The sequence below is a fragment of the Camarhynchus parvulus genome, chromosome 24 (genome assembly GCF_901933205.1).
Source record: "Camarhynchus parvulus chromosome 24, STF_HiC, whole genome shotgun sequence".
In the NCBI taxonomy this organism is placed as follows: Eukaryota; Metazoa; Chordata; class Aves; order Passeriformes; family Thraupidae; genus Camarhynchus; species Camarhynchus parvulus.
The window spans coordinates 3,536,595-3,552,951 of NC_044594.1; the positions used below are offsets into that span (position 1 = coordinate 3,536,595).

At 41.3% G+C, this 16,357-nt stretch overlaps 1 protein-coding gene across 3 annotated transcripts in view; it reads left to right on the forward strand.

Annotated features, from left to right (window-relative positions):
- GRAMD1B (GRAM domain containing 1B) overlaps positions 1-16,357 on the forward strand; it is a 116,232-nt gene that overhangs the window by 10,069 nt on the left and 89,806 nt on the right. For 2 of the 3 annotated variants that reach the window (XM_030964820.1, XM_030964822.1), the window contains exon 2: positions 7,914-7,991. In XM_030964820.1, the coding sequence (XP_030820680.1) occupies positions 7,914-7,991 (78 nt within the window). The remainder of the gene's footprint in view (positions 1-7,913; positions 7,992-16,357) is intronic. The other variant, XM_030964821.1, reaches the window with a different exon arrangement.

The following is a 16,357-nucleotide window of genomic DNA, read 5'->3' on the forward strand; positions in this document are numbered from 1 at the left end:
TAGAAAAAAAAATATATAAAATTCCCTGGATTAAAATTCAGCCAAAAACCCCTGGAGGTAGAAAAGCACAGTGGGTTCCTCACGCACGCCTGGAGGGCACAGGAGTTCCAGAAGGTTCTTGGTGTGCAGACATCGACCTGAGTGCCTGAACTTTGTGAAATTGTGATAAATATCTTCTGCTGAGCTCTGAAAGGCTGTTCGTGCATAAAATCAGAGATCCTGGCTCTGCCTCATCCTTCAGAGACTGAAATCTCGGAATAAGATGAGACTTTTCTGCCTTTTAAAGTGAATATTAATAGGACAAAATCTAGTTTATAGCTCAGAACTTCCCAAGTGCAAGAGAAATATTGAAATATTTAAGGCAACAGCAGCAAAATTCAAATTTGCTTCGAACAAAGTGTGTGGGATCAGAACACCTGGGTTTAGTCAGTAGAAAAATGGGGTTTTTGTACTTGGGTTGCCTGGGTAAATTGCTTGGTGGAGGAGTGCTGGAAGCAACATCTTCAAAGATTTAATTGTTAGAAGGCCTGGTTAATCTGTGCTGAGGAGTTTTCTTAATTTTCTAAACTAATAACTAATGAGTTTGCATGGGAATTAAGGAAAAACCACGGGGCACAAAACTGAAAGTACTTTTATTGTCTTAGAAATTGCAGGAACAAAAGGGGCACCCCGGGCTTGTGCCCCTTTTCCAAATTCAAATTTATCACTGCTGAGCTTAGGAATGAAGATTTAAACCTTCTCCAAATTCAAGTTTAAGCCTTTTCCAAATTCAAGTTTAAACCTTGTCCAAATTCAAGTTTAAACCTTTTCCTAATTCAAGTTTAAACCTTTTCCAAATTCAAGTTTATCACTGCTGAGCTTAGGAATGAAGATTTAAACCTTTTCCAAATTCAAGTTTATCGCTGCTGAGCTTAGGAATGACAGAATCAGTTTTGCTGATTTCCTGACAGTTTTATCCAGCTTTTTTGACTTTTCCCTGTGGTTACAAAATTCTGTCTGAACACTTCTTTCCTTGTTATTCCTCGGAACAAATCCCACCTCTCTTTATCTCCTGTCATTATCCCATATTTTAAATTGTCATTACACAGTTCCAGAGGAACACTTAATAGCAGGTTATCCTCAAACGGACTGAAAAACATCACAAAACAACAGGCTCTGAGCATTTTAGTGAATTTAACAGCTTCACTGCCTAATATACCAGAAGGTTGAAATAATTTCATGTTGTGTGAAAAGCTCCCCAAGCTTTCTGCAAAGCACAGCTCATGCTGAAGGGACGGGTGGGTAAAAAGTGATTTTTTTCCTGTTGAGTTTTTAATTGCTCACAACCTGGAGCTGAGGTGTTGAATTTCAATGAGCTGCAGTACCTGGCTTCTGTTAAATTTTAAACCTTCATTTGGAACGTCAACTTTATGGGGTTGGATGAAGAGGAAGAGGTCTAAGGTTCAGTTGAGCTGTCCCAAAGGGAGTTTGCACGTGGTGCTGGCCGGGGACAGTCTGGGAATTCTCCTTGGGTGAGTTTGGGTCCATCTGAAGTGAAATGGGAAATTTTGGTGGGAGGGTTTTCTATGCAGAAACAAGAAATTAAAAATCAGGTATAATCTCCACAACGTTACCTCTGATCAAAAAGGGGAATTCTTTGGCAGAGGAAGGTAAATGTGGTTCCCTCTCTGCTCTTCCCCAGCCCACTGGGCCACAATGAAGCTCAGAAATGCAAAGAAATTTTATTTGTTTGCTTTTAAGAATGCATTTTCCTTACCCAGCTGTTGATGTACAGCTCAGAAATAAAAGAAAAAGCTTAATTTGCTTTATTTGCTGCTCCCAGCACTGCTGGCCTGGGACAGTCTGGGAATTCTCCTTGGGTGAGTTTGGGTCCATCTGAAGTGAAATGGGAAATTTTGGTGGGAGGGTTTTCTATGCAGAAACAAGAAATTAGAGAAATAATCTCCGCAACGTTACCTCTGATCAAAAAGGGGAATTCTTTGGCAGAGGAAGGTAAATGTGGTTTACCTTCCCCAGCCCACTGGGCCACAATGAAGCTCAGAAATGCAAGAAAAAGATTTATTTGCTTTTAGGAATGTGTTGTTCTTACCCAGCTGTTGATTTACAGAATTCTCCTCCCCTTCTTGCAGGAGTTTTGTGCTTTCCTAAGCCCAGCCTCAGAGGCTGATTTCTATATTGGTTTTTCAAGGATTTTTACAGCTATTGATCCCTAATTTCACTTTTCTGAAAGCTTCAGCCTGCTCTCCTCTCTCTCATGGCTGTAGCAATGTTCTGGAGAGGCACAAAGAGTGGACAGTGCCAGGTGATGTGTCCCAAATGTGTCCCAAATGTGTCCCAAATGTGTCCCCAGGCCAGGTGCTGTGCTCTCAGAAAGGTCATTTGCAATAAAGGGGAGCCCTTGGTGGCCCCAGAGAAGCAGCTGGTAAAATTAAGGTGGTTGAGGAAAATATTGAATGAAATTTAGATTTTTATTCCTTAAAGAAACTGCAAACTCTTTGGCAAAAACAGAAGGGAGATGAGAAAACCTGTGCCTTTATTTGTTTCAATTATCAGTATAATTTAATTTATCAATGTATCAATTTAATTTATCAGTTATCAAGTTTAATTATTACACTTCATGGAAATGTGCTATTTGTTTAAATTATCAATATAATTTAATGTATCAATTTAATTTATCAATTATCAAGTTTAATTATTACACTTGATGGAAATATGCTATTTGTTTCAATTATCAATATAATTTAATTTATCAATTTAATTTATAAGTTTATTTCATCAATGATCAAGTTGAATTATTACACTTGATGGAAATGTGCTATTTGTTTAAATTATCAATATAATTTAATTTATCAATTTAATTTATAAGTTTATTTATTTCATCAATGATCAAGTTGAATTATTACACTTGATGGAAATGTGCTATTTGTTTAAATTATCAATATAATTTAATTATCAATTTAATTTATAAGTTTATTTCATCAATATCACGTTGAATTATTACACTTGATGGAAATGTGCTATTTGTTTCAATTATCAATATAATTTAATTTATCAATTTAATTTATAAGTTTATTTATTTCATCAATATCAGTTGAATTATTACACTTGATGGAAATGTGTATTTGTTTAAATTATCAATATAATTTAATGTATCAATTTAATTTATCAATATCAAGTTAATTATTACACTTGATGGAAATGTGCTATTTGTTTAAATTATCAATATAATTTAATTTATCAATTTAATTTATAAGTTTATTTATTTCATCAATGATCAAGTTGAATTATTACACTTGATGGAAATGTGCTATTTGTTTAAATTATCAATATAATTTAATTTATCAATTTAATTTATAAGTTTATTTCATCAATGATCACGTTGAATTATTACACTTGATGGAAATGTGCTATTTGTTTAAATTATCAATATAATTTAATGTATCAATTTAATTTATCAATGATCAAGTTTAATTATTACACTTGATGGAAATGTGCTATTTGTTTCAATTATCAATATAATTTAATTTATCAATTTAATTTATAAGTTTATTTATTTCATCAATGATCAAGTTGAATTATTACACTTGATGGAAATGTGCTATTTGTTTAAATTATCAATATAATTTAATTTATCAATTTAATTTATAAGTTTATTTCATCAATGATCACGTTGAATTATTACACTTGATGGAAATGTGCTATTTGTTTCAATTATCAATATAATTTAATTTATCAATTTAATTTATAAGTTTATTTATTTCATCAATGATCAAGTTGAATTATTACACTTGATGGAAATGTGCTATTTGTTTAAATTATCAATATAATTTAATGTATCAATTTAATTTATCAATGATCAAGTTTAATTATTACACTTGATGGAAATGTGCTATTTGTTTAAATTATCAATATAATTTAATTTATCAATTTAATTTATAAGTTTATTTCATCAATGATCAAGTTTAATTATTACACTTGATGGAAATGTGCTATTTGTTTAAATTATCCGTATGATTTAATGTATCAATTTAATGTATCGATTTAATGTATCGATTTAATGTATCAATTTAATGTATCAATTTAATTTATCAATTTAATTCATCGATTATCAGGTTTAATTATCACACTTGATGGAAATGTGCTATTTGCAGTTTCGGTACCGTTTCTCCCAAAACAGATGCTACTGGATAAAAATTGCTCTGTAGAATGACCAGCTGCGATCTGGTGGAGGTTTATTTTATCCCATATTTGTATTTCTGTGGTGTGCAGCTCTGTGTGCAGCACAGCTGTGCCTGCCAGCAGTGGCACACAATTAAATTAGTCGGATTTAATATTTTGGTGCTGCCAAGAGAGGAGTTTATCGCAGTCTGAGTTTCCAGACAGGTTTGTGCTGCTGCCTTGCTGTGGGATCTGCCCAGGAGCCCCTCCAGCCTTCCCTGGAGCAGAATGAGCTGCAGGAGCCCTGAGCAGCCCCTGAGCTGCCACAGGAGAGCTCCACAGCATCAATGAGCAGGAAATTCAGTTATCTGCCACAAAACGCCCGTTTCAGGGGGCACAGTGACATCTTGTGGGCTCAGCCTGCAAGTCTGGCCAGAAATGCAGCGCTGGCCACGTCAAAAGTAGGTTTTTTAGTGCTCTTTTCTGCTTCTACCCGGGACTGGGGAGGGTATGGACACCCAGCATCTTGGTGTTGGGAGTGTTTGCCTGTAAACAGTGCTGTCCAGGTGATGTGCAAGGTCATTTTCATATTTCAGGAAGGTGTCACACAGTGAGATTGAGACTCCAAACCCTTGTGCCAGTTGTGAATCAGATTTAAACTCAATGGCTCCTGTTGGTTCCTCCTTTCAACCCCAAATGTGGAGCGTGAACCTTGTGTTTTCTGGGATCTGGGTTTAAACTGAGCGTTCCAGAGGTCACAAAGATCTGTTTTCCTCCATCAGGATTTAAGCTGAGTGTTTTAGAGGTCACAAAGATGTTTTCTGTAATCTGGATTTACAGCTGAGTGTTCCAGAGGAGATGAAACATCTCCGTTTGTGTTTTCCTCAATCTGGATTTAAACTGAGCGTTCCAGAGGTCACAAAGATCTGTTTTCCTCCATCAGGATTTAAGCTGAGTGTTTTAGAGGTCACAAAGATGTTTTCTGTAATCTGATTTACAGCTGAGTGTTCCAGAGGAGATGAAACATCTCCGTTTGTGTTTTCCTCAATCTGGGTTTAAACTGAGCGTTCCAGAGGTCACAAAGATCTGTTTTCCTCCATCAGGATTTAAGCTGAGTGTTTTACAGGAGGTTACCCAGCTCTGCTTGTGTTTTCCTCCCATCTGGATTTAAACTGAATATTCCAGAGGTCACAAAGATGTTTTCTGGGATCTGAATTTACAGCTCAGTGTTCCAGAGGAGGTCAGACAGATCTATTTTCCTCCATCAAGATTTAGGCTGAGAGTTTTAGAGGAGGTTACCCAGCTCTGCTTGTGTTTTTGTCAATCTGGATTTAAAATTGAATGTAGACACCACAAAGATCTGTTTTTCTCAGTCTGGATTTAAAACTGAGTGTTCCAAAGGAGGTCAAACAGCTCTGTCTGTGTTCTCCTCCATCTGAATTTAAGACGAGTGTTCCAGAGGTCCACAAAGATGTTTTCTATAATCTGGATTTACAGCTGAGTGTTACAGAGGAGGTGAAACAGCTCTGTTTGTGTTTTCCTCAATCTGGATTTAAACTGAGCGTTCCAGAGGTCACAAAGATGTTTTCTGGGATCTGGATTTACAGCTGAGTGTTCCAAAGGAGGTTCCCCTGCTCTGTCTGTGTTTTCCTTGATCTGGATTTAAAATTGAGTGTTCCACAGGTCACAAAGATCTGTTCCACTCCCTCTGAATTTGAGTGTTCCAAAGGTTATAAAGATGTTTTCTGTAATCTGGATTTACAGCTGAGTGTTCCAGAGGAGTTATCCAGCTCTGGTTGTGTTTTCATCAATCTGGATTTAAAATTGAGTGTTCCAGAGGTCACAAAGATGTTTTCTGGGATCTGAATTTACAGCTCAGTGTTCCAGAGGTTATAAAGATGTTTTCTGTAATCTGGATTTAAAACTGAGTGTTCCAAAGGAGGTCAAACAGCTCTGTCTGTGCTTTCCTCCCTCTGAACTTGAGTGTTCCAGAGGTTATAAAGATGTTTTCTGGTATCTGGATTTACAGCTGAGTGTTCCAGAGGAGTTACCCAGCTCTGCTTGTGTTTTCTTTGATCTGGATTTAAAATTGAGTGTTCCACAGGTCACATGTTTCTGGTCCCAGATGTTTTCTGGGATCTGGATTTACAGCTGACTGTTCCAGCGGTTATAAAGATGTTTTCTGGGATCTGGGTTTACAGCTGAGCGTTCCAAAGGAGGTCAAACAGCTCTGCCTGTGCTTTCCTCGATCTGGATTTAAAGCTGAGTGTTCCAGAGGTCACAAAGATGTTTTCCTCAATCTTGATTTAAACTGAGGAAGTTTAGAGGAAGTTACCCAGCTCTGTGTTTTCCTCAACCTGGATTTAAACTAAATGTTCCAAAGGAGGTCAGACAGATCTCTTTTCCTCAATCTGGATTTAAATTGAGTGCTCCAGAGCTGCCAAAGCTGTTTTTTGAGATCTGGATTGAAGCTGAGTGTCCCAGAGGAGGTCAGACAGATCTGTTTTCTTCAATCTGGATTTAAACTGAGTGTTTTAGAGGAGGTTCCCCAGCTCTACCTGCGTTTTCCTCAATTTGGATTTACACTAAGTGTTCCAAAAGAGGTCAGACAGATCTGTTTTCCTGTGATCTGGATTTACAGCTGAGTGTTCCAGAGGTCACAAAGATGTTTTTTGAGATCTGGATTTACAGCTGAGTGTTCCAGAGGTCACAAAGATGTTTTTTGAGATCTGGATTTACAGCTGAGTGTTCCAGACTGGGTCAGACAGATCTGTTTTCCTCAATCTGGATTTAGGCTGAGTGTTTTAGAGGAGCAGTGTTTTTACCCAGCTCTGTCTGTGTTTTCCTCAATCTGGATTTAAATTGAGTGTCCCAGAGCTCCCAAAGCTGGTTTTTGAGATCTGGATTTAAGCTGAGTGTTCCAGGGGAGGTCAGACAGATCTGTTTTCTTCAATCTGGATTTAAACCGAATGTTCCAGAGGTCACAAAGATGTTTTCCTCAATCTGGATTGAAGCTGAGTGTTACAGAGGTCACAAAAATGATTTTCTCAATCTGGATTTAAACTGAGTGTTTTACAGCAGGTTACCCAGCTCTATCTGTGTTTTCCTCAATCTGGATTTAAACTGAATGTTCCAAAGGAGGTCAGACAGATCTGTCTTCTATGATCTGGATTTAAACTGAGTGTTTTACAGCAGGTTACCCAGCTCTATTTGTGTTTTCCTCAATATGGATTTAAATTGAGCGTTCCAGAGGTCACAAAGATGTTTTCCTCAATCTGAATTTAAGCTGAGTGTCCCAGAGGAGGTCAGACAGATTTGTTTTCTATGATCTGCATTTAAGCTTGGTGTTCCAGAGGTCACAAAGGTGTTTTTTTCAAATCTTGATTGAAGCTGAGTGTCCCGGACGAGGTCAGACAGATCTGTTTTCCTCAATCTGGATTTAAATTGAGTGTCCCAGAGGAGGTCAGACATCTCTTTTCCTCAATCTGGATTTAAATTGAGTGCTCCAGAGCTCCCAAAGCTGTTTGTTGAGATCTGGATTGAAGCTGAGTGTCCCAGACTAGGTCAGAGTTTTCCTCAATCTGGATTTAGGCTGAGTGGTTTAGAGGAGGTTCCCCAGCTCTATCTGCGTTTCCCTCAATCTGGATTGAAGCTGGGTGTCGCAGAGCTCCCAGATCTGTTCTGGGAGCCCAGGATGGGAGCTGGGTGTCCCCAGGAGGTTGCCCAGCTCTGACTGAGCCTGTTGTGTGTTCCAGCAGCCAGCAGAGCAGCCAGCAGAGCAGCCACGACGATGACTCTGCGCGGTTCCTGAGCCCCTCCGTGCGTGAGGACAGGTGAGTCTGTGCCCCCCACTGAAACCTCACCTGTGTTTCCTTGCATTCCTCACAGCTGGTTAACAAAAAATGGGATTTAAATTGCTCCTATCAATGTCTAAAAAGGTGCATTTATCATCACCTTGAACATGGGACAATGAATCCAGACAGAATTTCTGTCTAAAAAGCTGCATTTTTCATCACCTTGTATGTGGGACAATGTGTCCAGCCAGAATTTCTGTCTAAAAAGCTGGTATTTCATCACCTTGAACATGGCACAATGCATCCAGCCCCTGAAATAGCCAGAATTTTCTTTTGGGGTTCTTTCCCCAAATTCCAGCTGCTGTAGCAGCTTCATCAGACGTGCTGTGTGCTGGCAATTAGCACCTCTGGTCCTTAAAAACCCACAAATGGAATTTCCTGGGTGGATCCTTTTCTCAGCAAAGACGCCCCTGAGCTTGGTTGTTCTGTTCAGTTTTGATGTGTTGTGGCAATCCCGAACTCCAGATTTAAGCTGGGTTAACTTGTGTGCAGCACCTGGGGGAGAACTGCAGTGAAGTTCCAGAGGAAACTTGAATTTGGGTTGATTAATGACAGTTTCAAATTGCAGCCCTGGCACAAAAGCTGTTGAAAACTGATTTTTGGTGTTTCTTTGGGTGCATGATTTATGGATGTTGCTTTGCTCAGAGCCACATGATGAGGAGTTGTGCTGCATCTTCTAGGTCAAGTTTTGAGCCTGAATCTGCTGAGTTTTCTTGTGCTGAGCCGTGAGTTATCACTGATTTATTTCCCTTGCACTTCTCAGAGTTATCTAAGAAGAAATGTCATTTATGTTGGTTTTAGAGATGTTTTAAAAAGCTGCATTTTTCCTCAGCTTCAAAGTGGGAAAATGCATCCAGCCCCTGAAACAGCAGGAATTGACTCACTTGAGAGTGACCCTAAGCAGCCAATTAATATCCCAAATTAAAATTCCACATCCCACGAGGGGTTTTGGCTCAGAATCAGCACTTGGGAGTTGCAGTTCACCTTCTCCTCCAATTATCCATCTCCCCATGGCTGTGGAGCCCGGACTAATTAACAAATCATCCCTAATTGGCTGACAGGAGACTGCTTGCAGCCAGGAAATGGAGTGGGACAGCAGAGCAGGGGGGTTCTGGGGGCATCTGAAATTCCATTTCAGCTGGAGTTCCACAGCTGAAGCAGGGCGAGGATTTGTTAAAACAGTTCTGGCTGGGGCAGCAGGGAATCATTTGGAAGTGCTGCCTGCTTCAGATGGATTTTAAAGGGAGCATTTAGGTTGGTGATAACAATATTTTCCTGGCTGGAAGGGGCTGATCTCAAAACTATTTATGCAAAGCCAGAGCAATGCTGAGCCTGCTGACCTCTTATATTTAGGATCAGCAGTGTTCCTTCTGCCTAAATTTAATTACAATTAACTTCTATTTGCATGGATCCTAAAATTATCCCCTTGAGGGATAGTAAATTATCTTTTCTACTGGATTTTTGGTCTCGTTCGCTGATGCAATTCCCTCAGCCTCCGCTGGTACAGTATTCCTTTGGATATTGGTGGTTTGTGCTCATGAAACTTCACCAAAAAGTAACTCAAGCACACCTTTTGATGTAAGCTGGACAGGAATTAGTGAGAAGGCTGACAGAGCCTTTGAGAGCTTGCTGTCTGCTCTAATAAATAAGGGAAATTATTTCTAATAAATAAGAAGGTTGTTTCTGAAGGATTTGAATCCTTTCGATCCCCCAGAAATTGAATGAGGAGGATTTATTTTTGCTGCTTTTAGGTGGTTTTTTTTTTTTTTTTGACCAGTAACAAAGAGCCATCCAAGCACAGATTTGAAGCTTTGAGCTTGTTTCGAAGAACTCCAAGGCAGTTCTGGTCACTTCTCCATTGATTATTGCACACCAGCACTTAAAAAAGCCCCTAAAAACCCCACAGCCACCCGGGTGTCGGGATCTCTGCTGCTCAGAGTGACCCCGAGAAAGGTTGGAAAGTCTCTTTTCCCAGCCTGGCACTTGAAGAAGGAGTCAGAGCTCTTAATTTCTCGTTCTCAAGGTTGTTTATTGTTCCTTATCTATAAAATATTTTCTCCTGCCCTGCTGAGGTCCGTTCCAGACACTCTGCCCGCCCCCAGGGCAGTGTTATGTCTTTGTACTAAAAACTACCTGTACAATATTTACAATTACTTTCCAATACCCCTCACCTATGCTAGACAGTGAGCTTCTACTCTAAACCAATCCCAAAGTGCCACCATCACAGCAGGAGATGGAGGCCAAGAAGAAGAAGAAGGAGAAAGGCTGAATGTGACCGTGTTCACAGGGGTCTCACGTTGAGGGAAGAGACGAGGAACTGACTCCATGTTTGAGAAGGCTTGATTTATTATTTTATGATATATATTATATTAAAACTATACTAAAAGAATAGAAGAAAGGATTTCATCAGAAGGCTGGCTAAGAATAGAAAAAGAAAGAATGATAACAAAAGCTTGTGTCTGGGACAGAGAGTCCGAGCCAGCTGGACTGTGATTGGCCATTAATTAGAAACAACCACATGAGACCAATCACAGATGCACCTGTTGCATTCCACAGCAGCAGATAACCATTGCTTACATTTTGTTCCTGAGGCCTCTCAGCTTCTCAGGAGGAAAAATCCCAAGGAAAGGATTTTTCATAAAAGATGTCTGTGACAGCTGGACACACCCAGATTCCTCCATCTTGCCTCCTGAACCCCCATACCAGAAACCCCAAAATCTGCTTTTCCACCCCGTGATAACTTCACTATTATTCTATCTAAACTGTCATGGCTTGCTGATCTTCATCTAAGGTTGGTAACTTGCTCCGTGGGTCACAATCAAACCCACAGGGGCATCTTGGGCTCCGTGCCAGGGTCTCTGAGCCCCCTGGCAGGGTCTGGGCTGCTCAGGACAGCCAGAGGGATGTGCTGGGTTCCCACACCCAGGATTTCACCTATGTCAGACAGTGAGCTTGTACTCTAAACCAATCCCAAAGTGCCACCATCACAGCAGAAGATGGAGGCCAAGAAGAAGAAGGAGAAAGGCTGGACACACCCAGTTCCCTCCATCTTGCCCCCTGAATCCCCATTCTAAAAACCCCAAAATCTATTTTTTTCACCCCGTGATAACTTCGCTATTATTCTACCTAAACTTGCTGGTCTTACATGAAGATCATGGCTTGCTGATCTTCTTATAAGATTGGTAACTTGCTCCACGGGTCATAATCAAACCCACAGGTGTTCTGGGCTCTGTGCCCCCCTGGCAGGGGTCTTGGACAGAGGGGTGTCCTGGCTTCCCACACGCAGGATTTCATCCCAGCTGGAGGGTGTGAGCAGAGGGGAGGGCAGGGAGCCAGGTGCTGTGCCCTGGAAGGTGCACCTTGCCTTGGCACACTGCCCTGGCATCCCGCAGGAGGAGCCCGGGATGCTCCGAGCAGGGAACGAGCTGCACCCGCCTCAGGACAGCTGGGAAAGTGCTGCAAGGAGCTGCCCCAGCCAAAAGCAAAGAGCTGCTGAGCTGACTGTGAGATGGAAAAAGGAAGGACACACAGCTGAGGATGGCTGGAATCCTCCCAGGCAGGATCTCCACCAAAGGTGCAGCTCCCTCCTCAGCCAGGGATTCCCAAGGCAGCTCCTGGAGGTTTGGGGAGAAGATTGAACACCCTGCCCTGCTCTGGATGCACTTGGGGCTCTCTGGCCATCCTTCCTCGGAGCTGTGAGTGCTGCTGCTGCTGCCTGCGGGGCTGGGAGAGGCTGCCATGGTCCAGAAGCCCTGTCCTGGCACAGCATCCTGTGGCACGGTGGCCAGGCAGGTGTGCCACCCCTGTGTCTCCTCCCTGAGGAAAAAACTCTCCCTCTGCAAATCCATGTGAGTTCTGTCTCTGCCTGCCTGGGTTGTGCTGAGAGGGAGCCACACTTCATTTTCGGGGTAATAATGTCCTTTATTTTGGGGTAATAATGTCCTTTATTTTGGGGTAATAATGTCCTTTATTGGGATAATAATGTCCTTTATTTTGGGGTAAGAATGTCCTTTATTTTGGGGTAATAATGTCCTTTATTGGGATAATAATGTCCTTTATTTTGCGGTAAGAATGTCCTTTATGGGTGTTTTTAGGTGGAAGAATTTAGTGGGATGCACTGGAAAGAGGTTTGGGGTGAATTTAGGGCTCAGTTCTTTACTTGCTGATTGCCTGGGTGAGTCACTTGTGTCACTATTTATGAGAGTTATTTATCACTATTTATGAAATAAAAGAGGAGAATTCCTCTTTTACCTCCCCGGAAAACAGAGGTGGGGAATTAAGACTGAGTTGCTCAGATGCTAAAACACCACTTCTCAAAACAAAAAGTTCAAATTCAGGCAGAGGGTTCAAATCATTGAGCTTGAGTTAAAATAATTCCAGTAAGGCTGGGACTGAGCCACAGATTTGGGTGAGATGTGTGAGGGCCCAGAATCACTGAAAGGAGACAAAGTTATGCATGAATTACCTTGATTTTCCACCAAATTAACCCCAAATTCATGAGCCTGTCTCTGCTTGATCCAAGGATTTGTTCTTTGTCCGAGGCACCCATCAGGTTTAAGGAGGCAAAGTGTGTTTTAATTAAAAATTAAGCTACTGAAGCAAAGGAAAAATTAGTGCTAGACAGCCTAAGGAGGAGAGAAACTGTTGAAAAGAGGAGAGCATGGAAAGCAAGGCTGGAAATGGAGGAGAGGGAAGTGAGTGGCTGTTTATAAGAGATAATAAAAAAACTATTTACACAAAAAAAAACCCCAAATAAATCAAAATTATTTACATTTACACTGCTGTAAATCCAAATGATTTACACAGAGATCATATCTCAAGGAGGAAATGGGGAAGCACAGTTTGCTGTAACAAAGATCTCTGTCTTTGATATATCCTGCATCTCATTTTAGTTCCTTAATCTGGGCAGTTCCTAATTCTGCAGTTCCAGGGCTGCAGGGCTGGCTGCTGCTCTGAGCAATCTCATAAAGATTTCTCAAATAATGGATCAAAATTTACCAGACAGCTTTCAAGGGAATTAGGGGAAAGTTTGCAACAGAGACAAGTTGAAGAAATTCTGTTGGCTGCTTGAATTTTTCCCTGGAAGCTGAGGGGAGAGCAGAAAGGAGATCAAAGTTTGAAAATGGATAAATTCCATATTTTTTGATGTTCTTAGGGCTTGTTTATTCCGCATGTTTCTCCCTTTGTCCTTTTCCCTTTGGCACAGCATTCTGAACCCGTTTTCCTGCCAAGATCCTTGCAGGGAAGTCCTGATCCACTCAGATCCCTGATTTGCCCCTCACAGATGCATCATCATCTTCAGGGAGGTTTTTCAAACTCTCCTGGCCAGCACTTGGAGGCTGCTGAGCTCTCTGATCTGAGCCCTGGTGCTTTTGCAGTCACTTGGAACTGAGTTTGGATTTGAATCTAGCTCCAAACTCTGAGCCAGTTTGACTTAATATTAAACACAGAGTTCAACCAGACTGCTGGAAGGCTGTTTTTATTGTCAGAAAGATGGTTAATATTTAGATTATGTCCCTTTTTAGCCCCTCTCACCTCTGGCTGACAAGAGCAGCTTAGGCTCACCTCTGGTCCCCTTGGATTGCCAGCCTGAGTCAGTGAATGAAAGCACCACGTGCCCTCTGCTCCTCAGATGCCACCACTGTTCTTTCTGGGGTTTTTATTGAAAGTTCTGGATTTTTCTAGCCTGGTTCTGACTCTTGTGGGCTGGTTGAGCCAAGCTGAGCTCAGCCCTGCTGTGCCCAGCCTGTCGTTTTTTATTTAATATTATTTATATATTTTATATATCTATATATTCATATATTTATATTTATATTTATTTAATACTATTTATATAATATATAATATATTTATATATTATATATATTTATATACTATATATTTATATATTATATATATTTATATATTATATATAATATATAAAATATACGTGTATTTTTATTACACATTTATAATGTTATTTAATATTGTTTCATATTGTTTATATATTATTTTATTAAAATAAAATATTTATTTTAATATTATATAAACAACATTAATATTTATTTAACGTTGATAGTATTAATAATATAATATTAATATTTACATAATAATATTAATTGTTATTTATTTTTTTATATAATATTATTATGGTGGGGAAGTGTGGTGGTGTTCACAGGGGTGCCAGGACGAGGGAAGAGATGAGAATCTTGGCTCCATGTTTCAGAAAGCTGATTTATTATTTTATGATATGCGTTATCTTATAAGAAAATTATATATTAAAACTTGCTAAAAGAATAGAAGAAAGGATTTCATCAGAAGGCTTGAAAGGAATAGAAAAGAATGATAATAAAATCTTGTGACTGACCAGAGAGTCCGAGCCAGCTGGGCTGTGATTGGCCACTAATTAGAAACAACCACATGAGACCAATCACCTGTAGCATTGCACAGCAGCAGATAATTATTGTTTTTCTTTTCCTCTGAGGCCTCTCAGCTTCTCAGGAGAAAAACCCTGGCAAAGGGATTTTTCAGAAAATATCATGGCGACAGACAGGAGGCTGGGATGCTTTCCGGGGCCTGTCCCTTGGCATATTTCCGTTATTTTCAATCACTCACGCCAACTTTCATGGCTGTGAGTGACCCAGCCGTATTTCCCTGCGCTCCCTGGGTCTCCAGGTGTGTCTCACCGTGGCAGTGCCCAGGCTTTGCTCTCCGCAGAGCCCTGCAGCCGGGCGGTGCCCACGGTACAGCTCCCATGTTAGCTTTGTTTTCCTGCTCAGGGCTGGCTTCCCAAGCTGTGAGGTGCCAACAGCGCTGCTCGTTGAGGGGAACAATTCAGATTGGTTCTGCTGGCTTCTTGGAGCAGAGAGGAGCCCGTTCTGAGAGGGGACGTGGGGCTCCCTGAGATGGTCTGAGAATGCTCCAGTTGTTGGCCTGATCGAGGAGAGACAAAGCCATTGTGGGCTCCTGGTGCAGCACTGAAACTTCAGTTCTGCTGTGAAATTGAACAGCAGAGAGTCTCACAGAGCTTAACTGGTCCCAGCCTCTCCCAGCCTGAGCTGGGGCTGTCAGAGATGCACAGAGGGGAGGGGTTTGGGTGGATTTTTGGGCATAGAAGGGAGGGGTTTTGGGGGTTGTTTGCACAGAAGGGAGGGCTTTTTTTTGGGCATAGAAGATTTTTGGGTTTTGGGCATTGGTTGCAAGGGAAGGTTTTTGGGGGTTTGTTGGGCACAGAGGGGAGGATTTTTGGGTTTTTGGGCATAGAAGGGAGGATTTTTGGTTTGTTGGGCACAGAATTTTTTTAATTGTGGGCACAGAGGGAGGGTTTTTTGGATTTTTTTGGGCATAGAAGAGAGGGTTTTTGGGGTTGTTGGGCACAGAGGATTTTTGAGTTTGTTGGGCATGGAAGGGAAGATTTTTGGGGTTTGTTGGGCATAGGAGGGAGGGGTTTTGGGTTTTTTTGGCACAGAAGAGAGGGTTTGCAGGGCAGCCTGATGTTAATTCTGTTTCTGTGGCCGGGTTTCTGCAGGGAGGGGTTTGCGTTGCAGACTTGGCTGTAAATTGAGGTCAGAGTTGCCCACCTCGTCTCACAGGGGGATGCCTTGTGAAGCTGCATAAAATCCAGGATAAAATCCCTCTGTGGGATGTCTTCAGGGGCTTAGAACTTCCAATCTTCCTGCATGTGCCCAAACCCGAAGGATTTGGGAATTCTGGCTGTGCTAGTGATGACAACAGAATGAAGGGGTGCTGGAAATGAGCGCAAGGTTCCCGGAGACAAAGCAGAGCGTGGGCAGCCCCTCTTTGTGTGCCTGTCACACAAACCCACCTTCCTTGGTGCTGGGAACATTTCAGCTGGGCTGGCATCAGAAAGCAAGGTGTGACTCATGCCATGAGTGCTCCTGCTGCACAAAAAAGGTGAATTTGTCCCCTGTTTCCAGCCTGTGTGGGGTGGCTGCAGTGCCACGGAGGTGGTGCTCAGTTAAATTGGGCTGGGATGGGGTGCAGCTCTCCAGGAACCCTTTTTATTTTTCTAACATTTTTCCCTTGTGGATCGTTTGTTGTTGCGCCCAAAAATGTTTGGTTAATGTTGTTTGGGTGTAGAATTTCCTAGGGGATGTTGTGGGAGCTGGTGTGCTGCTTAAGGGGAAGTGAAAAGTGATTTGGACAAACAGAACTCCCATCTGTGCGTCTAACCAGCAGAGAAGACAAATAAAATGTGAGAGTGCACATAATAGAACACATCCCTTGGTTTATTTGCTGCCAAAATCCAGTTAAAAGGGGAATTTCCCATTTCAGAAAACTTCCTGGCAGGTGGAAATGTGTATCCACTTAATAAAACTCTTAAAATGTGATGTCAGACATCCCAG